The sequence below is a fragment of the Zingiber officinale genome, chromosome 2B, assembly GCF_018446385.1.
Source record: "Zingiber officinale cultivar Zhangliang chromosome 2B, Zo_v1.1, whole genome shotgun sequence".
NCBI classification, from domain to species: domain Eukaryota; kingdom Viridiplantae; phylum Streptophyta; class Magnoliopsida; order Zingiberales; family Zingiberaceae; genus Zingiber; species Zingiber officinale.
In genome coordinates, this window is record NC_055989.1 from 2,995,121 (window position 1) to 3,018,924 (window position 23,804).

Here is a 23,804-nt window from a genome sequence, read left to right on the forward strand (position 1 = left end):
TAATCAAATTGAATTAATTTGTTTTAATACTTATTTTTAATAGTACAAACATACTAGAGCATCTTTGTATTATTATTTTGATGATTTTATAATCAAGGAAGGCCCTTTTAATTTTTTATTTTTTGAAAAGGATATTTCTAGTATATTCTCAAATCCCAAATCTCATAGCAGGGGTGGAGATAAAGGTTTTGTCTGGCGATATTTATTTTTTTAAGTGGAATCTATAATTATTAAAAAAAAATGATATATTTAGGAAGAGACTCATAAAATAATAAGGACCTATATAAATTTATATATCTATCTTTGAATATTTCTTTGAAATTTTTGTTTATGCATATTGTTTGCTCATAATTATTTGGTTGATAAGATTTAGAATATTTGATTTTATAATTTAAAATATTTAAAAAAATACTTAATTGTTGACTTGGATGCGAGACAATATTTTGGAAAAATGTTTACTCTATCTACATGTTCTACTAATTTTGATTTACTTAGTTTGTCCAACACAATTAATTTTTCGGACTAATATAACCCATTTGATTTTCTACGTATGTGTTGTAATAAACTCATAAAAATTATACTTTCAATTGAAATTCCTAACAAACTCAATAATTCTTTACTTCCAATTGAAATTCGGCCGATTGAAATTCTTCACAAATTCAATAATTCTTCATAATTTTAATTAAATCAATTCGAGATAAATATGTTTTTAGTAAAGCTACAACCAAGAGTTTGATTATTCTTTTTTCTAAACATTATATTTTTTTGTTGATACATTATAAACGGCAATTTATCAAATCACGCACTTAAATATCTTAATTGACCAAAAGACGTATGTTACTTTAGTTTTTACCAAAGGGCGCATTTTTTCAAGTGCACTTCCCTTTTTATCCTTCTGACAAATTAAACCTTTTTTTTGTCGTTTTCCTTTTCTCTCTCTTCTCTTTCCTATTACCTCTTTCATCAACGAAATGTAAGATTTAGTTATTTTTTTGATAACATTTTAATACATTTAGAGAAGCTAAAATAAACAATGGATAGCATAGTTAAACTCCTTGCAACATCAGGAATCCACAGGAACTGAAATGGGTGTAATATGAGGTCTCTAGGTCCATCAGTGGGTTTCGGTCAAAACTCACTGATGGACCTAGAGAACTCCGATTGCACCCATTTTCTAGTGTTACAAGGAGTTCAAATATGCTATCCATTGTTTATTTTGACTTTTAAAAGGTGTTAAAATAGCAGAAGAAAAATCAGCAAAAAGCTCCACGTTGGGCCAAAACTTAAAGGCCACGTGGCCCGATATAATTCCATATCATGCCCTTTTGCTGATTTTTTCTTCTCCTATTTTAACACCTTATAAAGTCAAAATAAACAATGGATAGCATATTTGAACTCCTGTAACCCAGGAATCCATAGGACTGAAATGGGTGCAATCTGAGTTTCGGTCAAAACCCACTGATGGACCTAGAGAGCTCCGATTGCACCCATTTCAGTTTCTATGGATTCCTGGTGTTACAAGGAGTTCAAATATGCTATCCATTGTTTATTTTGACTTTTAAAAGATGTTAAAATAGCAGAAGAGAAAATCAGCAAAAAGGCTCCACGTTAGGCCTGATATGAAATCATATCAGGCCCAATGTGGATCTGATATGATTTTTCCTTGAGCTTCATACAATGTATAGAAATTAATTTGATGATAGAAAACCAAGAGTTATGTTAGTCCTATGATTTAATTGTCTTTTTCTCAAGCATGTTGTGCAAATTGATTCTCTGTTCCTCTGAACATTGTTTTATCAGTATATTGATGATAGGTCCATCTTTGGATCTTGTTTGGTCAGCAACTCTTGATGAATTTCTTGATGGATCTAGTAGGGTTGTGGCTTGAATTTGTGCCTAATTCTTTGTGTTTGTTTTCCCTTGTCACCCCATAATTGTGTAATGCCAATGGAAATGGTGTGATTGCCATAACCCACAGTCAATTTTTTTTACTTTAAAAAAAAAAGATTGCATCTTCAGCAATAACTTACTGCTTCCAATAATGCTTTGACATATGAATCAGCAACCTGGTGTCCGAGCTTGCGCAAACCATACTTTAACTCATCAAAATTTATCTGTCCTTTTTTGTTGATATCCATATTCTCAAACATTTCCTTTATGTCGGCAATCTCCTCCACAGACAAGTGTTCAGCTATCACCTGCATTAACACAGTTTTAGAATGAACATAATAATACTAGGTGTGTCTTGGAATAATCAGATGGACAAATGTCAAGCATTCACACAGAAAGAAATCATGAAAGAAAATATTCTCACCCTAAGAGCTTTCTTTTTAAATTTATTCATCATTGAAAATTGCTGGAGTCTTGCTCGAACAGTTTCACCAAGATTTACATTGGGTGCCTTATTGGCATTCTGCAGCCAAGGATGATCTGTAATGTGAATCATGAGGGTAATGTTGAGAATACAGAAGATATGATGCAGTATTAAGGCAAAGGTATTAGCAGATATTGCAATATACTGATAAAACAATGTTCAGAGGAACAGAGAATCAATTTGCACAATATGCTTGAGAAAAAGATAATTAAATCATAGGACTAACAGAACTCTTGGTTTTCTATCATCAAATTAATTTCTCTACATTGTATGAAGCTCAAGGAAAAATCATATCAGGTCCACATTGGACCTGATATGGTTCCATATCAGGCCCACGTTGGGCCTGATATGGATCATATCAGGCCCACGTTGGGCCTGATATGGAACCATATCAGGCCCAACGTGGGTCTGATATGATTCCATATCAGGCCTAACGTGGAGCCTTTTTGTTGATTTTTTCTTCTGCTATTTTAACATCTTTTAAAAGTCAAAATAAACAATGGATAGCATATTTGAACTCCTTGCAACACCAGGAATCCATAGAAACTGAAATGGGTGCAATCGGAGCTCTCTAGGTCCATCAGTGGGTTTGAAACCCACTGATGGACCTAGACCCCCGATTACACCCATTTCGTTCCTGTGAATTTCTGGGGTCAAGGAGTTTAACTATGCTATCCATTATTTATTTTGACTTTTAAGGTGTTAAAATAGAAGAAAAAAAATCAAAAAAAGCTCCACGTTAAGATAGGAGAATAACAAATCAGCAAAAAGGCTCCACGTTGGGCCCGATATGGAGCATTTTTGCTGATTTTTCTTCTGCTATTTTAACACCTTTAAAAGTCAAAATAAACAATGGATAGCATATTTGAACTCCTGTAACACAAGGAATCCATAGAAACTGAAATGGGTGCAATCGGAGTTCGGCCAAACCCACCACGGACCTGCCGATTGCACCCATTTCAGTTTCTATGGATTCCTTGTGTTACAAGGAGTTTAACTATGCTATCCATTATTTATTTTAGCTTCTCTAAATGTATTAAAATGTTATCAAAAAATAACTAAATCTTATTGCACCCCAACGTGGGCATGATTTGGAGCCTTTTTGCTGATTTTTTCTTCTGCTATTTTAACACCTTTTAAAAGTCAAAATAAACAATGGATAGCATATTTGAACTCCTTGTAACACAAGGAATCCATAGAAACTGAAATGGGTGCAATCGGAGCTCTCTAGGACCTAGAGACCTCAGATTACACTCATTTCAGTTCCTGTGGATTCCTGATGTTGCAAGGAGTTTAACTATGCTATCCATTGTTTATTTTAGCTTCTCTAAATGTATTAAAATGTTATCAAAAAATAACTAAATCTTACATTTTGTTGATGAAAGAGGTAATAGAAAAGAGAAGAGAGAAAAGGAAAACGACAAAAAAAAAAGGGTTAATTTGTCAGAAGGATAAAAAGGGAAGTACACTTGAAAAAATGTACCCTTTGATAAAAACTAAAGTAACATATGACTTTTGGTCAATTAAGATATTTAAGTGCATGATTTAATAAATTGTCGCATTATAAATGAATTATGCCTATCTTTCCAGAATATTCCCCTACTGAGGATGGCGGCGCAGATTAATCATTCAACGAGATAAAACGCCGATGACATCGATCCCATGAGATCTGCCCCACCAATTAAATTCGAAGCCTTACGACTTACGTCACGACTCAAGACTCCGCTCCTTCCCCCTCGTAGCCCAGCTGTCGTCTCTTTTTTAATTGAGACAAATATACAAACACTTGGCGTGCGTGCGTCTCCTTCCGTCGCCGTCGCGGTGGCGGCGATTGATTTGTCTGCAGGAGCAGGCATTGTGCGGGCGGGCGGGCGGGCGGACGTCAAGCGGTAGGGGGGCGCCGGGGGAACCGAGGCGTGGCTACGTTGCCCTCGCGGTCGATCTGGTTCAGCCGCTCCGGGATGGTGGAGTCGAACAGTCGCGAGGTAGGGTTCTCGGCGTAGCAGACGTAGTAGCACGCCACGCACGCGTGCGGAAGCGCCATGCCGATCCGCGTCTGCGGGAAAGGGATTTGGGGGTTGGGTGAGTGATTCCCTCTGGAGTGGGTGAGAATGAGAGTGAGAGAGAGAGAGAGAGGAACTGACCATGAGATAGCCGACGAAGAAGGCGAGGAGGGAGACGGTGGCCGTGTAGTGCTTGTGGGAGGAGAAGGTCCAGGACGCGGCGAAGATGAGGGAGAGTGCGCCGCTGGTCACCCCAGTCAGAAAGCAGACGGCGGAGGTGATGTCGGAGTCGACCAGCTCTTCCATCTTGTTCCGCTCGAATAGCCCCCAAGTGCTCATCGACGCCTCCACGAACCCCTTTCCGTATGCTGCGATCTGTGAGCATCATTCGTCATCAAGATCGCATTTTTTATTCAATTGGAACAACAAATTCGATGCGGAGGGGCGGAATTGATCGATTACATGGACGAAGGCCCAGCTGTTCCCGTAGCGGAAGACGGATTCCATGACTCTGAGGCAGCAGTGAGCGCAGGAGAACAAGAACTCGTCCTCTCCCTCCAGCAAGTTGAGGCCGCGGGCGATGATCCTGAGCGCCTCGATGGAGGGGACGAAGAGCGAGCCGAGGCAGGCGCTGCCGAGATTGATGGTGGTGGCGCGCTGGAAGCTGAACTGGGTGTTCGACTGCATTCCCCTGAGGTAGTACAGGGCGATCACTCGGCTAACCGTCAAATTAGCCACATTGCGCATCACCTCGGCCGTCCAAGCCAGGCTGAGCACCAGGGCGAGGATGGTCAGGGGCGGGTAGTAGAAATTGAGGGCTCCGATGATGGAAAAGCACCACACCAAGATCCAGAGGAAGCCGACGCCCATCATGAGGTAGGCCGGGCCGTTCACGTCCGGGAATTTGGCCACCGGCTTCAGCGCCTGGGCGAAGATCTTCCCCGTGAATGCGACACGGCGAGTGACCCAGCAGGTGTAGAGGCCGGCGCCGATTGAGAAGGCGATGAGGGCGACGCCTAGCCCGTCTGTGGCCGGAAGGGAGAAGCAAAGGAGGAGGATTCCGGCAGCCATGGTGGCGAAGAAGCTGGCCCAGAGGATGATGTGGACCATGACGGTAGGATACAACCGCACCGTTTTCTGCCAGACGAAGGCGAGGATGATGCTGAGGACGGAGGCGCCCTCGATGGGCGGAATCCAGAACTTGAGCACATGCCTCTCCCTTCGAGCCCTGGGAGATCCGAAGTCGAGCAAGCCCTGGACTCCCTTGTAGCAGAAGAAGCACACGGCGGCGGCGGCCACCAGGAGGTGGAACACGAAGAGCAGCAGCGAAATCCGATTGGTGTACGCCCTGGAGTTCAGCGAGGCCAGGCTGACGACCTGATCCCCACCACCATATTCAATTAGAGAGAATCGCACCTGCCCCCATTCAACACTAAACGACGATCTCACATCAATCGCGCGAGCATTACCTGCGGTGGGGTTGGGGCGGGTTGGAAGCCGGCGGAGGCGGTGGCCGCTGTGGCGGCGGGGTGCGGGGCGACATGGATGGGAGCCACTGGGTGCTGCGTCTGCAACCTGGACACCTTCGTCTCCCCCGGCGACGAATCCACCATCGCCACTTCCTTCTTCCGCTCTCCTCCAACCGATTTCTCTCCTCCGCCGAGCTTCTCCTCCTTTCCTCCGGAGGGCGGTTCCATCGCCTCCTGCAAAAACGTCAAGCGACTGCCTTTTTAGCTCAAACTGAAGGTGGGATATGCGGGGAAGCAACCGGTTGGGTGCGAGCGCGGGGATTGAGTTGATACCGTCACGGCAGCGCCCATCTCGCGTTCCCTTCCGGCGAGCGGAGGAAAGAGAGAGGGGCTGGCGTCGGTTTCCTCGCGGTCGGCGTGCGAATCGGGCAGTGGCCGTCCTCTTCTATTGTTTCGTCGTCATCCTCGCGCTTGCGCGCTCTCTCTCCTCGTCAGCGGTGTCAGGCCGTGCCGTTGACGCAAAGTCTACCGCGCCGGCGCAAACGGTCAAGACCAGGCGAAGACGGAGGCGGACGGCCGCGATGTGATCCGAAGATGGGACCCACGAGGGGGAAGCCGGGACAGCGAAGCCTTCCTTTGGCTTGTAACGAAGCCGCTTTCTTATCATATTATTGGTGGGTACGGGAGGAATTAATTATTGATGGGTATTTGTTTCACCAACGTGATGTAAAATAAACTCAATAACAATATAATAAGATGATCTTTTTATGTGCGCTACCAAACTTTTTGCTCCATGGTGAGCTATGAATTAAAATTAATTGCTCTATCTGAATTTAAAAAAATCAATTATGTAATAAAGAGTATATATATATATTTGATAAAAAAACAAATGGGGATATTTATATTGGAATCATTAAAAAAAAACAACTTTCCTATTTCGTTTATTATTTAAGCGTCCCCGGGGTCATGGTGTCACGATAAGACATTCAGATTATCACTTAAGTACTCGTGATTCGAACTCTAGTTACGACATATTTGTAGAAATTTTTCCTCTAAATGGGAGGTGTAATCAAAGGTTGCTGAGCTTCTGGGCTGGCTGCTGCGTGTGCTTCTCGATTTACCCTGATCACCGATGGAAAATTTTTATGGGGGCGGATCGGTCATTCCAGAGATAGTCAATGAGACTAATTGGGATTATCATTTTTTATTATTATTCAAGAGTCTTACTAGATTCAAAAATTGTTATTATTATTTTTTTATTACGGTAGTAATAAAATGTGGAATTCGTCTTTCAGCGGTCCCATGATTATATATGAAGAGGTATGATCCTATCAGAATGAAAGAAATTGGAAAATCGGGGATAGAGTGACCATTTGATAGGATGAAGACTTCAATCCTGCAAAACAAAACTAAATCAGGATAGGGATCCATGGCGTTGATCCTCCGACGCTTAAGTCAAATTCAGGAAGAGAAAATGAGTAATCAAGAAAATGATCAATCTTGCCTTTCCTCATATCTGGTGTGTCTTTTTATACCTTTCTTTGTGATCGTTCATCTGTCCTTATTTAATGATATTAATGGTCAAAGAAAGACTTCTTTGTCTTGACTTCTGTGCATTAATGATAAATGAAGTATTTTTCTTAGTCTTGACTTCTTCATATTTAATGATGATAGGCGGAGTGTTCTCTTTTTCTCGTCGCCTCCTGTGTAGTGTCATTCATGCGTTGGATGGGCGATTTGAGCAGCTTGTTTTCCTGCCGACCGAAACAACCAACTACGGGTTATTCATTCATCCGACCGACCCATGATGTCCATTTGTCTGACCGATTGGGTGATCCACTCGGCCATTCCTTTGCTGACTGGGATAACCAGACAGACACCTTTGGCCGAGGTTCTTTCCGTAAGCCCCAACATTGACCGTCTTGACTTTAATCGACACCGTGTCAATTGACCCATGACAGGTGGGCTCCCCTTTATCGTTGCATCACAAGTCTCTCCCTCATGTCTAGTCGAAGGAGGCTGCATGTCCGATTGACTGGACCACTGGTTTCCTTGGTGAGTTCTACGTCTGATCGGAGTGTTCGATTCCCTAGTATCTGATCGATGCATCAAACAACGCCGCTCGGTCGTTGTCTAACCATGGCAAATGACTATCAATCTGGTAACCTTATGCAGATCGGAACGATGAGCGACAATACTTTCGAGGATTTTCCAAATGCGCTTCTTCGAGCGAGCGCAGTTGTCGCTGATGTCAACCATATTTCTCGAAACTTGTGTAAATCCTTGACAATTATGGCCGAGCACGCGGCCATCCCTTTTAATTAAGTTCATTAAATGTTGTCTGGTAATTGCATACCACGTGACCCTCTTTCTGTCGTCGCACGCCTAACAAGACAGGTGGATATCCTCTGCTGATGTGCCTAGCGCCTTTTTGAATTTCACGGTCAGATCTTCTTCTAGGTTTTCGAAACCTTGGATCAGACGGTTGAGAGCGACTGACCGTGAGGTTTATAAGCCTCACGTGTGCTGTCGTCTTCTCCATTTCGTGCCTTCGTCTTCAAGCTTCGCCATTGTGGCATTTCAATTCTTCACCGATGATTTCCCTATACTCCGGTAATCTCCTACTTCTTTGAGTGATTATGTGTGACCTTCCTTGTAAGGTCTTCGATCGATTCGGTCTAGTGTTCGTTTATCGTTCATCTTCGATCTTGTTCTTTCATTCTTTCGATGGCAAGCTCATCTCAGCCTCCCGTCGCCATCCTTGGACTCGAGTACACTTCCATTGAGTCTAGGTTCGACGCAGGCAATGCAGAGAGTTTGAGGGATGCATATGAAATTCTGCCTAACTATCAAATTGGTCTTCCCTCTACCTTTAACCGTATGGTCGAACCGTCGCCCGATTTAGTAACATTTTTCAGTGACCAATTTACCGCCGGTATGTGGTTCCCAATCCACCCTTTCTTTTCTATTGTTTGTAAATATTTTCGTATTTCTCTTCACCAACTAGTGTTGAACTCTTTTCGATTGTTGTGCGGGGTCGTCATTCTATTCTGCCTGCACGACATTCCCCTTACTCTTTAGCTCTTTCATTATTTTTATTATCCCAAATTGTCCGAGCCGGGGGCCTTCTTATTCCAAGCCCGAGTGGGCTTAGTCTTTTTCAATAAGATGTCATCCTCCAATAAACATTGGAGGGAATAATACTTTTTCGTTCGCTTTCCCGAGCGGCCGAACTTCTCGACCAGATGGCAATTAGAGGCGCCAAATCCACCATAGCTCAAGAAATACAAGAGTCGATCAGACTACCTCCACGCAGCTTCACAATTGGCCGGTCAGAAGTATCATATACATAAGTTGTTGTTGGAGGTTGTCCTATATGTGTTCGGCCTAAACCCGATCCGCACAAGGCTTCTGTCCAGCCTAGGTATGCTCCTTCTTGGTCTAACTTTTGAATCTAACTGATTTCTTCTTTTCTTTTGCAGCCGAAGTCATGTTGCGTACTCGTCTGGCCGGTAAAGAAGCTCGTGGACACTAAGATCAATCTCTTGGCTGTGGCCAATTGGAGAGTCGTGGTCTATAGCCGGTCGATTCCAACGAGGATCTGCTCGGCGAGGAGGAAGGAACTTAAGTGCTAGGAAGCGGCGCTGGGGGAAATCGGACGGCTGTGAGTGAAGTGGTGGCTGCCACAGTGGACCTTCTGCTCGAACGGTCGTCTATGGCCCCGATAGCGGTAGCTTTGGTCCCATTAGCGGTAGCTTTGGAATCGGCTACCTCCGACGAGCCCCTTCAACATCGAAAAAGGCGCTGAGCAGAGGACTCTTCCCGTACTGCTACTTCGGTCGTACAGACCTCCTCCGCGATCAACTCTTGTCCTCCATCTGAGTGGGGTGAAACTGTTCCACCTCTATTCGAGCGGGGTGAGACTTCCCTTCCACCACTTGAGCAAGGCCTAGGGGAATTCCCTGCGTCGATGTCCTCCGACTGGACGCCTTCATTGTCCAGGCTACCTCAAGGGACAATCTGCGTGTCGTCGATTGCCTTCATACCTCCACCGGTGGTGCAGATATCTCGTATCCGGCCAGTCTCCTCACAGTCGGCCAACCGGACATCTTCTGCACCTTCTGGCTCGAGTGGCCAGAGATCTATAACGACAATCATCCATTTGTCGATTAACGAGTACTGCCATCTGGACGACCCAGCGTCCCTCACCCCTGAACATCAAATAAGAATACAAGGGTCGCTTGCATAGATATGGGCTAGCGCACGAGCTCGCGCAGCGGTCGTAGCTTTGGGGGAATTGGCGAATAGCCACACCAAGATGTCTACTGGGGTATGTAAATCTTTCTTCTTTTCTTTTGTCCGCTTAGTTTGTATAATACTTAACGTTCTCTACAGTATTGGGTGGAAAGTCTGGTTATGTGCCATAGGCTCGCTTACTTGGAGCGTGAAGTCCAATAGCTCTATTCTTCGAGCGACCAGTCATCTGCTTCTCAAGCCCAACTAGAGCAGATGAATGCCGAGATGACTCAGTTAAGGGCCGATCTGAATAAAGGCTCTGAGTAGCTTGAGGCGGAGAAAGGCAAGAGTGCCAAGCAAGCGACTCAGCTTGCTCGACTTAATAAACAGACTGCCTCCTTTGAGTCTAAAATCCACTCGACCAACATCAGAAAGCTCCGAGTCACAAAAGATCTAGAGATAAAAAATAAAGAGTATCAGATGTTGGCTCAAAATCTGAAGGAGGCTGAAGCTGCACTGAAGGCCGAGCAAGATGGACGATCGTCCGAACAGACTACGGTGAAGGCCCAGCTCGACGCCAAAGATGAAGAGTTGACCAAGTTGAAGGAAGAGATGGAGGCCTCCCGAGTGGCCTTAGAGACTTATCAAGGAACTAAGTCGAGTAGGTTTGATCTCATGAAGCAAGTCTGCATCCGCTCAGATGCTTTTAATGACAAAGTCGCTGATCGGGCTTTTCGTATATTCGACCTTGCGATCGACGGGACACTCAACCAACTCAGGGAAGGCGGCTACCTCCCAGCCTCTTTGACAAGTAAGGTCTTTAGTCAGGACAAGCTGACTGAGTCGCTACTTGATGATGTCTTAAATTATCTGGAGTGAGCTTGTTAAGAGTTTTGTCTCTGTAAAAATTTGAAGTTTCAATAAATGCTTGTCCGTCCAGCTAATCTTTATTTTCTACTAGTATTTTAATTGTTTGACTCGTTTTTTAAGCGTCGCGGAAACTCGTGTGGCCTCGTAATTCTTCCGATCAGCAATGACTTATCTACTTAGCCGATCGATCCATTTTGTTTTCAAGGTCGTCGCTTGATCGATATAGCGTAGACAAGGGTTTAAGGTTGATGCTCGACCATTGTTGGAGACAGTGGTTTAAGGTCGCCGCTCGATCGTTGATGGAGATAGGAGTTTAAGGTCGTTGCTCAACCGTTGATGGAGACAGGGGTTTAAGGTTGCCGCTCGACTGCTGATGGAGACAAGGGTTTAAGGTCGTCGCTCGACCGTTGATGGAGACAGGGATTTAAGGTCGCTGCTCGACCGCTTATGGAGACAGGGGTTTAAGGTTGTCGCTCGACCGTTGATGAAGACAGGGGTTTAAGGTTGCTGCTCGACCATTGACGAAGACAGGGGTTTAAGGTCGTCACTCAACCGCTAACGAAGATAGGGGTTTAAGGTCGCCGCTCGACCACTGACGGAGACAGGGGTTTAAGGTCACCACCGCTTGACCATTGATGAAGATAAGGGTTTAAGGTCGCCGCTCGACCGCTAACAAAGACAGGGGTTTAAGGTCGCCACTCGACTGCTGATGAAGACAGAGGTTTAAGGTTGTCGCTCGACCACTGACGAAGACAGGGGTTTAAGGTCGTCGCTAGATCGCTGACGAAGATAGGGGTTTAAGGTCGTCGCTCGACCGCTGATGAAGACAGGGGTTTAAGGTCACCACTCGACCGCTGACGAAGACAAGGGTTTAAGGTCGTCACTCGACCATTGATGGAGACAGGGGTTTATATATAGTCGCCACTCAACTTTTAACTTGGCCTGGTCTGCCCAAGAGTCTGGAAAGCTTTGGTTTTTATTCGTGTTGGCCTTGCATCCAGAAGGCATATACACAAGTACATTTATATTTGCTCACGCACCTCTCACCCAGGCCTGTAGGATTGAAGATGACTTGTGCTCCACGGTCGCTCAAGTCGTCTTTCATGTTCGTCTTCCAAGTAATAGGCCCCTGAGCGGAGTTTCTGTATGACCTTGTAAGGTCCCACCCATGGTGCCTTGACCTTGTAAGATCACCGACCTGGAAGGACCTCGGGATCACCCTCCTATTGTAGTTCGTGCTGAGCCACACTTGGCGAAATGTCGGATAGCTCATGTGTCGTCCAAGCGAATACATCTTGATTTTGTCTCAAGTAGGCTACCAGCTCCACTTTTTTCTCGTCCTCTAGATCACGGCGATGAAGGTGGTTGCTTCCAGACGGTTAAGGTGGATTTGAACTTCTTCTTCTTTTTTTGTAAACTAGTGTGGGGGGTTTCTCAGGGATGACGTTTACCTCCAAATGCGGGTTTTTCTGAGCGGCTCTTACTTCAGACTTGACTATCTCGACGTAGCATCATCGAGAGGCTAACTGGTCTCCCCTGACTTCTCCTACCTTACCGTCCACCGGGAATTTGATCTTTTGGCAGTAGGTGGACACTACCGCTGAGAACTCATTGAGTGTCAGTCGACCCAAGAAGACGTTGTAGGTTGAAGGCGCATTTACTACTATGAAATTTGTGCTTCTTGTCCGCTTCAGGGGTTCTTCTCTGATTGAGATAGCCAACTTGATCTGGCCGATTGGCAATACTTCATTGCCTGCGAAGCCGTAGAGAGGAGTCATCATTGGTAGCAGTTTACTCCGATCAATTTGCAATTGATCGAATGCCTTCCTTTATATGATATTTACCGAGCTCCCTGTATTAATAAAAGTACGATGAACTGTATAATTGACAATTACCACTCGAATGATTAATGCATCGTCATGGGGGACCTACACTCCCTCAAAATCCTTAGGTCTGAAGCTAATCTCGGGTCCCTCAACTTTCTCCTTGCTGCAACCAACAGCGTGGATCTCAAGCTGCCGCGCATGCAGCTTCCTTTCTCGGTTAGAATCTCCGTCGATCGCCCCACTAGCGATCATTCCTATCTCCCCCCCAGAGGCATTACTTCGATTCTCTTCTTCCCTTGTGGATGGTCTGGTTCGTTTGGAGGAGGCCCAAGCAGGGATTCAATCCCTTTGTGATTGGTGGTGGCGTGACCCAATCGCCCTTTCTGAATTCCTTCATTATACAGATCGGCTTCCGTGGTGTCAATCTGGAAGTGGCGATCATTGGCGGTATCCACGCGGAACCTACCTACTAGTTACTAGGTCGTAGCAATCCTTGGTGTTGTGCGTCGTTGACTGGTGGAAGGTGTAAAATATCGGTGCCCACGTCTTGCTTCTTGGATGAGCGGTCGCCACTTGTTGTACGGCATGTGGCCGAGTCTCCTGGTGTGGAGTGGCTTCCGACCGAGGCCCTTTAGGTGATTGATGACTACTCGATTGACGCTGTTCGAATGCTCCTGTGGGCTCGACAGTTGTCTCCTTCTTCCTTGTCGTTTGAACTATCATTGTACCGATCCAGATAAAGTGGTAAGGAAGACTCGGCATTTCACCCCGTCCGTATACTGGTGAAGGGTGGTCGCGTTGTCAAAGTTAGCCAAATGGTTGTCGCGATCAGTTGCTCCATTGTACTCCCCGATCGTCAGCTGGGTGTAATGCTTCGGCAGAGGGTCATTTAAGATCCCCTTCAAAAATTGTTGATTGACCCGCTCGGGCGAGTCATCTTCCCTTAGCGCTTTTCCCTTTCGTGCATCCCGTACGGGCGCCTCATCCAAAGAAAATTCACAGTCTCTATCCACTCGACCTCTTTCTTCTGGGGGAGCTCATAATAGCGCTCGATTGAAGGGGATTGACATATTACGGGCGTCCCCATAGGAGCCGATCGATCTCCTATTTGGCTTCCGAGCGGAAAGTTGATTTGCTCGATCTTCTCTTTCTCTTTTAGCCTGTCGACCTGCTGCAAAGGCAGTAGACTCATGCGTTGGTCGATTGGCCAACGCTTGTTGCTGTTGCTCCAATATCTTCGTCACTCGAGTTTGCATTAGTGCATCGATATCCTCTTGCATCAGCGTCACTATTGTGAGTCGTCCAGCGTCTTCCATCTTCTTATTCGGATACAGGCTATGTTCCCACAGACAGTGCCAAATTGATCCTGTCCGAATGAAAGAAATTGGAAAGTCAGGAATATATGGGGCGACCACTGATGGGATAAAGACTTCAATCCTACAAAACAAAACCAAACCAGGACAGGGGTCCTTGGCGTTGGCCCTCCGATGCTCAAGTCAAAATCAAGAAGTGAGAATGAGTAATCAAGAAAATGATCAATCTTGCCTTTCCTCATACTTGACATATCCTTTTATACCTGTTTTTGTGATCGTTCATCTGCCCTTATTTAATGATATTAATTACCAGAGGAAGACTTCTTTGTCTTGACTTCTGTACATTAATGATAAATGGAGTGTTCTTCTTGATCTTGACTTCTTCATATTTAATGATGATAGACGGAGAGTTCTCTTTTATTTTCTCATCTCCTCTTGTGTAGTGTCCGAGCGGCTCGTTTTCCTATCGACCAAAACAACCAACTACGGGTTGTCTATTCGTCCGATCGGCCCATGATGTCCATTTGTCTGACCAGCCGGGTGATCCACTCGACCACTCCTTTACCAACTGGGATAATCAAACAGTCAGCTTTGGTTGAGGCTCTTTTTATAGCCCCGACGTTGACCGCCTTAACTTTGATCGACACCATGTCAATTGACCCGTGACAGGTGGACTCCCCTTTATCGCCGCATCAAGATAAATCGGAAAGTTGAACGAGGAGAATTTTTTCTCTCGACTTTGTTAAGATTTAAATCATCCTATTATAGCAACTCTGTCCATATTAACCAACTCAACTTTGTTTAGGGACTTTATTTTTTTTTTATTATTGATCAATATTAACTAGTGTTGATGAATATTGATTAGAGATAAAATATTTATATTGCCATAAGTATGTAAAATAAAGGATGAACTAGTTAACATTGAATATGAAATGATGGATTCTATGAAAATTTTCTATCGGTCGTTAAGGTAAATCAAAAAATGTTCGAGGGAGATGACTCAGAAGCCCAGCATCTTATGATTATGTATCTCATTTAAAAAAAAAAATCTCTATAAATACATCGTAGTTAGAGATTAAACATGAATATCTAGGTGTCAATTTGACGTCTTCCCATTACATCATAATTTTTAATATGCTTATGTAATTAAAATATTGTTATTAACCCATCCGAGTTGGTATGTGGTGGGATGCTTGTCACATGAGGTCGCGGGGTCGAAACTCAGAGAAACTCAGGGTAGTCGGGGCATAAATCTCTGGTCCCTATACAACTCACCCCACCTGTCACATGCTCGTTAAGGATACTGTGATTTACCTCCCTCGTAATGACTATTAAAAATTATGTGGCAAAAATTGAAATTTCTATTATAGCAAATCTTAACAGCATAAAAATAAAAATAGTTTAAAAAAATAATAGAAAGATGAGACATTCTTTTCATTTATATAAATGAAGTGAAAGAGATATCCTTTATTATTTTTTTATAACCTAAGAATTTACCCTTCGGTCCAATTAGTCTGAGAGTTGGATGACTAAATTCCCGAATGCGTGGGCAGCTACTCGTCTAGTCGTCGTGGTCTTAAATTTTTTATCTCACCGTACAGATATCCTTTTACTATTCTAATAAAAAGGTTCTTTTTTATTTTTACTTTTTTTTTTTTTTTTTCTATTTTCGTATTGTTCAGTGGTGAAAGATGAATTCGTTACTTCAACAATCCCTCCAATACGACCCTACACGGTAAATCATGGCCTTGGCCGAGCACATAGTTAAAAGGCAACGAAATAATCCAAAATAACATCTGTATCTATCGAAATCGAACTTGACAAATTCTACCTTACCAACTGAGCAAGGATTCTTTGGTTCATTTTTTATGGATCATAAATGATCCATAATCTAATTATGGTCGGATTATGATTATGATTCTATTCGATCGAGACGTATGTTAGAGGGAGTGAATCACATGATTTTTTTAAAAAAAATATTCTTTTCGATTTTGAAAATAAAGTACGTAGCGGAAAACTAAGAAATCAAAATAGAAAAATAAGTAAAAATATGATTCAATTTTTACTTGGTTCGGAGTTTTCGACTACTCCTATTCCAAGATCTAGGTCTCACAGACCTATCAACGAGTAATCCACTAAATCTTCTTTTGGAGCCACCAAAAGAATAATCAAATACAAAGAGAGTCGAAGAAAAGTAACATGCTACACTTTCCGTTTATAGAAAGTAAGTACAGTAATTAACTTTTTACCAAACACTGTTTATAGTCGGTCGGCTCGAACTAAGTGTTTGGGCGGCTTCTCGGCGATAGTAGAGTCGTAGCAGGTTAATAGTAGCAAGCCAGAGTAACCGAAAAACCTATTAGACGCGTAGAAACTTGTATGAAAATTGTGTGCAAAGCCTTAGGCGAAACACCCTTATAAAGAGTATGGAAGACGCCTTCCATAGGCCAAAGTCTATCTCACATTCGCTGTTCCTTATCTGCGACGAAGTCTGAAGTTTACCTCTTGGAAGACGCCTTCCATGGCACTGAAGACGTCTTCCATGACACTGAAGTCACCTTCTATGGCACTAAAAGTGTCTTCTATGAATAGTGCGGAAGGCGGCTTCCATAGCATGAAAACACCTCGGGCACTGTTCATCCGAGATCTTTTGTGCTCCTTTTACCTTGTAGAAAGTGTTAGTCCAATAACCTTTAAGACAATGTTAGCACAGTAATAATAAGGAGTAGTAATTAGACTCTGTCTTTCCGAGACCAAGATTTAGTCAGAGTCTCAATTTAGGTTTTTAAAATGGACCTAAATTACATTGATGCCTACTGTCCTTTTGAACGGGGGCGCGTTCTCACGTAGTCGCTCTCCTCCAGTGACTTACATCTACTTACCAGTTGTAGAGTTACTCTCGGAATCACACATTCGGACTTCAGGAATCAAATATCCCGACCTACCAAAATCGCACATTCAATCTTCTCCAATCGGGAATCGCACATCCCAACCTACCGGAATCACACATCCCAACTTACCGGAATCGCACATCCCAACCTACCGGAATCGCACATCCGGTCTTCTCCAATCGGAAATCGCACATCCCAACCTTGTCGGAATCACACATATGGACTTCAACTTGTTGAGAATCAAACATCCCAATTTGTCGGAATCACATATCCGGTCTTCAACCAATCAGGAATAGAACATCTTGACTAGGGTTAGTTAACCCTGCACACTCGATAACAAGGTTATATTATGACAACATCTAACTTAGCACACTTGTCATTCATCAAAATCTTAGACCGTTAGTGCAAATTGTACAAATTGATTCAACCGTAATTGGTTACGATCCGTCCCTAGGTTCACTTTCCTATTCAAATTATAATTTGAATTGGGGTGGGCGCCTGGAGGCCGCCAGTGGTGGGTGGGTGGTCAGACTGTTGAGCGTTGAGTGGGAGACGTGGCCTTTGGATGACCTCCGACCATCCATCCCGACCTAAACTATAACATAAATAAAAATATAAATCTCAAAAAGGATCCCAACTAATTACAACTTAATGACGACTGTAATCTAATTATAATTATATTATGTATATGCTCGGTCCAAACAAAAATGAAAAAAATGAACCAAGGATCCGGTCTCTTAGCAGCTCGGCTCACGTATCGTCGATTATTCTGTTTGACTTATTTTCTAAAATATATTCTTATTTTCCTCGATAAGTTGCTACTGGTTTCCCTTCGTTTCATTTCATTCCTTCCGCACTTCGCTCGCGTCGGCCCATGGCGGCCACCTCCCTCTCCATCTGTTCATCATCGGCGCCCCTCTCCTCAGTTGTCTTCCTCGCCCGCAAAAGCTTCCCACTCCGACGCGCCTGCTGCCGTTGCGGCTTATCCTCCCCCACCTCTTCTTCTTCTTCTTCTTCTTCTCCCCAGTACTCGCGCTCCCATGGAGAAGGCGCCCCCAACGCTCCCCGTTCCACTGCTGCTCACGACGGAACCTATTTGGATGCCGAGGTCGACACTGGTTCCAGATTCACACGCAAGATCGCTGCCGATCCCAGCAGCAATGCGCTCCTCCACCCCGCGCCGGCCACGGAGTCCACCATCGAGAGGGTTAGCGTCTTAGCGACGCTGTTTCTATTCATCCTTGATTTATCCTCGTCGATCTGGGAATTTATAATTTGGTCCGTGATCTCGCCTTTTCGTGAATCACCGATTTGTAAACAAGGGTTCAAAAGAAATCCCAATCAGCTAGACACCGGGGAACCCTGCTGCATTTACTGCGAAAAATAAGATTTTCGTTTAATTTGTAAAAACGCCTAGTTGATGGGGATTTTTAACTAGAAGATATTCAATAGTTAAAATTTTTCTTTTTTTTTTTTTACTTTTTTATAGGGAATTTCTGGCTACAATAATTTGGGGAATCAAATAGATTTTTTGAATTGTTAATTATTGAGCTGCAGTGAAGTTGTTAATTTTTGCAAGTAACTGGGTATAGTAAAAGACTCTAGATTCAAGTAACTTCTTTATCTCATTTTTGCCTGTGTAGAATCTTAGTTCCCCTTGGTGCTCTATACTTATTGCAACTAGCAGAAAACTGACTGTTAGAGTGGCCAGTTAAAATCCTTTTTAGCCTTGTTTTCCTCTTAAAAAGGAGCTTCATTACAGCTGTGTAATTAATTGGTTGGTTATATAGCTTTGCCGTAATAAAAGGATATGGTTCACAAACATAAGGAGAAACATGATTTTTTTTTTAGTAGACTTTACCATGGATTGTTATAAATTCATTGCTATAACATATTTTCTTATGACAAGGTGAGAGACCTAGGTGAACAGGACAAGATTCAATGAGGAAACCTGTGGATAAGATGATGGCACAAGGAACTCTCAGAATAATCCAAACTAGCCATTTTTCACTTTCCAGTCTGAAATTTTTATCATCCTTTTTGCTATATGTTGATAATCATATGTGCTATTTAAGCTTTATGGAAATCTCAGTAGCTGCGAATATCCAGCGATAGTTCTTGCTGTAGTATGTTTGTTAGTATCAATGTTGTTTACTTCCTTTTAACTGGTAGTTTCGTTGAATTTCAGTTAACCAAAATGAAGTAGATTTTTTTAATTGTTATTAGCTTAATAAAATATGCTTCTTAACTAAAATACAGGTGATTTTTGATTTTCGTTTCCTTGCCCTGCTGGCTGTTGGAGGTTCGCTCGCTGGATCTCTATTATGTTTTCTAAATGTAAGTCATTCCAACTTCCAAGTTAAATATATTCTTCTTGCAAAAGGTTAATGAATGCCTTTTTTTCAATACGAAATAGACTATTGATGTTTCTTATCAACAATGTATTCGTAGCTCCAACTTTGGTAAACAATGACTAGCGCATGACTATGATGTACTAGTTTATCAGGTACTAGTATGATGATTAAATAAGCTATTCTTTAGGTGCATGCGAAGATCTAAAAGTTTCAATAGTGGTATTCTATCATATTATTCATCTTTTATGTAATTACTTAAACAAATGGTAAGTTGACAAGAACCATTTAGTTTCCCAAATTTTATAATCGACAGTATGCTTACTATTTGACATAAATAATCATCTTCAAGCCATAATCGCCCCCAACTATTTGGGTCAGTTACAGGGATCTTATCTCTCCAGTGATTTCGATATAAGCCTAAATTTGTAGTCATATATGTATACTATCTGACATGAATGTGCTCACAAAATTGTTGTGGAATATTATCACTAATCTCTTGGTACAAAATTAATGTAACAATTTTCAAATTTGATGGAGAATCTGCAAGTGATTTGGTTGTCAAGTTGATGATGTGCATATATAATTGAAGTTTTTGCAAATTGGCAACAATTTCTTAAAAATTCAAACTAGTTATAAAGCTGTATGAATTATGAAATATGGAGTTACATTTCACGAGCTCTAATCCTTATAGCGCTTGTCTAGACTCGATACAAATTCAGGTTTGTGTTGTTTTTGGTTTTATTGATATTCATTTAGGTCCTTGAATCTCTCCTATAAGCACTTTTTTTTTTGATCAAGTTACCAGTAGGATGAATGTATTTTCTAAAATTTTCTCCTTAATAGGGCTGTGTTTACATAGTTGATGCATATAAAGTTTACTGGACAAGCTGTGTTAATGGCATTCATACTGGTCAAATGGTGCTCCGGTTGGTCGAGGCTATTGGTAAGTACATTTCTGATTAAATTATAATTTGTTGACTGCTACACATATACCACCATATTAAGGAGTACATTTCTGCAAAATTTCAAGAATACTGGTACATTACTTCTTCAGTGAGAAACAGAACTACAGTAGTATGGTATGGAAACACGTAGTATACCTCAAAACGAACCGGTACCAGCAAATCTGGTTTATACAAAAGCATATTATGTATTGTGCTTTCTATTATGCTTGAACGAGTAAAGTTATGATCGACAACCATTTGATCGTTTCTATATTAAGATATACAAGATCCAATTTTTCTAAAATATCCAATGTGGTTTGTTGCTGCATCATCATCAAGTTTGCAGTGTCAATTTATTCTTCCTGCAGACGTTTACCTTGCTGGAACAGTGATGCTGATCTTCGGTATGGGATTATATGGACTGTTCATCAGCAATATACCCACAGGGACCCCGTCTCGTGTCGACCGTGCTCTAAAGGGATCTTCTTTGTTTGGAATGTTTGCCTTAAAGGTACTAATGATCTTCAAGATATAAAGAACAATGTCAGGAGTTGAGTCTTTTCAAATGGCCCGAGTGTCTGATCTCAATTTCTGCTCACAACAATTTCCTACAGGAGAGGCCAAAGTGGATGCAGATTAGTTCCCTCGACGAGTTAAAAACAAAGGTCGGGCATGTCATTGTTATGATTCTCCTGGTGAAGATGTTTGAAAGAAGCAAAATGGTGACCATAGCTACCGGGATGGATCTTTTTAGTTACTCGATATGCATATTCTTATCCTCAGCATCATTGTACATCTTGCACAATCTTCACAAGCCTGAATGAAAATTTTCGAATGCGTGCTCAGATGCGTTATAAGGTATATTGTACACGATCTATTCTGCCAATATCTGTAAATAGTAAGAACAGTTGTGTGACATCGTCTCAATGTGCTTATTGGTGCATACTGACATGATGAACAAGTAATGCAATAACTTGTATTAATTGTTTGTATTTAAAATATATAAAATAAATATGTTTGAACATTTAAATTTGATTTTTTAACGTTCACAAGTAATGTTGGAACAATGTTATGAATAATTTATAAATAATATTTTAACGGAGGTCGAAAAGAAGGACGTCATGAAAGAGGAAAGAAGGGGCACGACTTGACTGTATCTATCCGGCACGGTCGGACTGTGTTTGATTCTAGAGATGTGGCACGTTTAGGTATAGGCATGCCCACCAGACATGTCAGGGCCATTTTGGTTCTAGAGTTGTAGCACGCCTCGGCATGGGCATGCCCATCGGTCACGGTAGGGTCATGTTCGGTTTTGGAAGAGCGGCACAACCAAGCATGGGCGTGCCCATCGGATATGGCAGGGCCGTGTTCGGTTCTGGAAGAGTGGCTCGCCTGGGAAGTGACAGAAAATTAGAAAAACAAGATGATTTTTTTTTGTGTGTGTGTTTTCGGTCCGAAATAATACCATGTAAAGGTTTAGACACAATATATATAGGATTATTGTAACGTAATGAGAATTTTAATAAAGCTTCGATTATTTTTGTGAAGTAGGTATGTCGCTAAATCATAATAGCTCTGCATTGTCTCTCCTTATTTTTCTCATACTCAGTTTTTTTTTATTGTTGGGATTCGGTTATTGTCTTATTGATGTGCGATCTTCTTTTTTCACTCCTCTGTTTTTTTATAATTAGAATTGGTGATGTAATACCCTGATTCTGAGATTCTAGCTAAGTATGACTTAAAAGGTTAGATGATATTATCTATATCACCGAGGTATACCTTCTTTTTCGGAAGCCCAAACTTAAGAACTCCAAAGTTAAGCGTACTTGACTTGGAGAAATCTAAGGATGAGTGACCTCTTGGGAAGTTTTCTGGGTGCGTGCGAGTGAGGACAAAGCACGCTGAAAGGACTTCCGGTGGTTTGTCGAGCTAGTTGTCAATTCGATGGACAATTCTGATGGTGTTCCCGGTTCGATCCGGAGTTTGGAGAAATAATTTTACAGTTACACCAAGGCTACCTTTCGTAAATTATAAAATAACCATGTCAATAATTGAGTCGAATTAAAAGTTTAAATAATTTTATTCGATAAGCAGAAGCATGAAAAGGGTGTACCGCCGTCGTCGCATCAAACAGTTTGTTCGCTCAGGCTCAGCTATGTTTCGGCGTCTCTGCGCCGGCGTCCACCGTCAGCTTCAGGTGACCGCCACTCTCGGCCATCGTCGGACTGCCGCCGCCTCTTGTCCACATTTTCTGGGATTCGTCAAACCCTATTCTGTCTCCTCCGTCGGCGCCGACGATCCCTCACCCCTAATCGCCTCCTCCCTGGCGAGATCGTGCGGGCTCTCCGACCATGCCGCCTTCTCCATCTCCAAGAAATTCCAGCTCGACGCCCTCGACAAAGCGCTCTCGGTGCTCGCCCTCCTCAAGGACTACGGCTTCGACGACGCCCATCTCGTCCGCCTCGTCGACCGCCTTCCTCGTGTCCTCTCGATGGACATCGAGAAGACCTTGAAGCCCAAGCTTGAGTTCTATTGCGGGATCAGCCTCGTCGGAACCCCCTTCCCGGAGATCCTGCCAGCGAACCCCTGGCTGCTTACGTGCAGCGTGGAGAAGCGATTGCTCCCCAACGTTGAGCTCCTCAAATCGATCTTGAAAACGAATGAGAACCTTGTGGATGCCCTAAAGCATACGCCTTGGTTGATGACCTCAGACATCAGAACCACCGTGCTTCCCAAGCTCGATGCTCTGCGCGCATACGGCGTGCCCGATGATGTAATCTTAGTGCTTTTGATCCGTTACGGCTACGCTTTGCTGACAGATACAGCTCGATTCAATGAGGCCTTTGACAAGATCAAGAAGATGGGAATCTGTCCGAAGAAAACTACTTTCGCCCGTGCACTCGGGATGCTTGCTTTATTGCCCGAGAAGAAGTGGGTGGAGAAAGTGGAGAACTTTATGGGATTGGGATGGTCACAGGATAATGTCTTGGAGGCCTTCTCAAAACAGCCTCACACTGTGCGGATATCGACTGAGAAGACAAGGAAGACTGTGAAGTTTCTGGAAGAGAAGCTGGGATGGACACCGGAGCACATTGTGAAGTATCCAACTGTTCTGACATTGAGCCTGGAGAAGAGGATGATGCCCAGGTATGCCGTCCTGAGCATTCTCAGGCACAAGCGATTAATCAAGCCTGGCTTCACAGGGTATCATTTTCTGATTTCGAGCAACAAGTTCCAGATGGAATTTGTGACCGAATATCAAGACAAAGCTCCAGAGATAGTTGAAGCTTATCAAAGAAGTGAGATCGGATAAATAACAAGAATGTTCTCTAGACAAATCTGCTAACAAGCAAACTCTTCTGTAAGACAAGCGAATTGTAAGCAGGCAAGGTTTTTCCTCTTACACCATCTGAATTGTTGCATGCATCCTTGCTAGATTGTTTTGTACTCACATAAACTCAGTTTATGGCATGTTTCTTGTTGCTTAGAGTATGATCGAGATGAATACTATTAAGCTTTTGAAA

At 43.0% G+C, this 23,804-nt stretch overlaps 4 protein-coding genes across 4 annotated transcripts; 2 read left to right on the forward strand and 2 right to left on the reverse strand.

Annotated features, from left to right (window-relative positions):
* Positions 1 to 2,000: 2,000 nt before the first annotated feature.
* LOC122048931 (calcium-dependent protein kinase 20-like) lies at positions 2,001 to 2,541 on the reverse strand. The gene is made up of 2 exons (XM_042610442.1): positions 2,315 to 2,541; positions 2,001 to 2,198 (listed from the first exon to the last, which is right to left on the reverse strand). The coding sequence occupies exons 1-2, from the start codon at positions 2,444 to 2,446 to the stop codon at positions 2,016 to 2,018; spliced, it is 315 nt and encodes a 104-aa protein (XP_042466376.1). The 5' UTR covers positions 2,447 to 2,541; the 3' UTR covers positions 2,001 to 2,015.
* Positions 2,542 to 3,915: 1,374 nt separating this feature from the next.
* LOC122045088 (CTL-like protein DDB_G0274487) lies at positions 3,916 to 6,500 on the reverse strand. Its single transcript, XM_042605150.1, has 5 exons — positions 6,180 to 6,500; positions 5,847 to 6,080; positions 4,840 to 5,754; positions 4,519 to 4,752; positions 3,916 to 4,430 (listed from the first exon to the last, which is right to left on the reverse strand). The coding sequence occupies exons 1-5, from the start codon at positions 6,195 to 6,197 to the stop codon at positions 4,257 to 4,259; spliced, it is 1,575 nt and encodes a 524-aa protein (XP_042461084.1). The 5' UTR covers positions 6,198 to 6,500; the 3' UTR covers positions 3,916 to 4,256.
* Positions 6,501 to 17,793: 11,293 nt separating this feature from the next.
* On the forward strand, positions 17,794 to 21,263 carry LOC122045089. Its single transcript, XM_042605151.1, has 5 exons — positions 17,794 to 18,189; positions 19,242 to 19,319; positions 20,180 to 20,279; positions 20,649 to 20,791; positions 20,895 to 21,263. The coding sequence occupies exons 1-5, from the start codon at positions 17,857 to 17,859 to the stop codon at positions 21,102 to 21,104; spliced, it is 864 nt and encodes a 287-aa protein (XP_042461085.1). The 5' UTR covers positions 17,794 to 17,856; the 3' UTR covers positions 21,105 to 21,263.
* A 1,100-nt stretch (positions 21,264 to 22,363) lies between these two features.
* Positions 22,364 to 23,804, forward strand: LOC122045090 (transcription termination factor MTERF2, chloroplastic-like). Its single transcript, XM_042605152.1, has one exon. It carries the CDS (start codon positions 22,379 to 22,381, stop codon positions 23,591 to 23,593), a length of 1,215 nt encoding a protein of 404 aa, XP_042461086.1. The 5' UTR covers positions 22,364 to 22,378; the 3' UTR covers positions 23,594 to 23,804.

Excerpts from the sequence above, each read along its gene's own strand:
- LOC122048931 (XM_042610442.1), bottom strand. The coding sequence starts at position 2,446 with ATGATTCACATTACAGATCATCCTTGGCTGCAGAATGCCAATAAGGCA. Across the intron at positions 2,199-2,314 it reads TTAAAAAGAAAGCTCTTAGG|GTGATAGCTGAACACTTGTC; the intron begins GTGAGAATATTT and ends GTGTTAATGCAG.
- LOC122045088 (XM_042605150.1), bottom strand. Across the intron at positions 5,755-5,846 it reads CCGCCCCAACCCCACCGCAG|GTCGTCAGCCTGGCCTCGCT; the intron begins GTAATGCTCGCG and ends GGTGGGGATCAG. Across the intron at positions 4,753-4,839 it reads ACAGCTGGGCCTTCGTCCAT|ATCGCAGCATACGGAAAGGG; the intron begins GTAATCGATCAA and ends TGATGCTCACAG.
- LOC122045089 (XM_042605151.1), top strand. The coding sequence starts at position 17,857 with ATGGCGGCCACCTCCCTCTCCATCTGTTCATCATCGGCGCCCCTCTCC. Across the intron at positions 18,190-19,241 it reads CGGAGTCCACCATCGAGAGG|GTGATTTTTGATTTTCGTTT; the intron begins GTTAGCGTCTTA and ends ACTAAAATACAG. Across the intron at positions 20,792-20,894 it reads TTGGAATGTTTGCCTTAAAG|GAGAGGCCAAAGTGGATGCA; the intron begins GTACTAATGATC and ends AATTTCCTACAG.
- LOC122045090 (XM_042605152.1), top strand. The coding sequence starts at position 22,379 with ATGAAAAGGGTGTACCGCCGTCGTCGCATCAAACAGTTTGTTCGCTCA.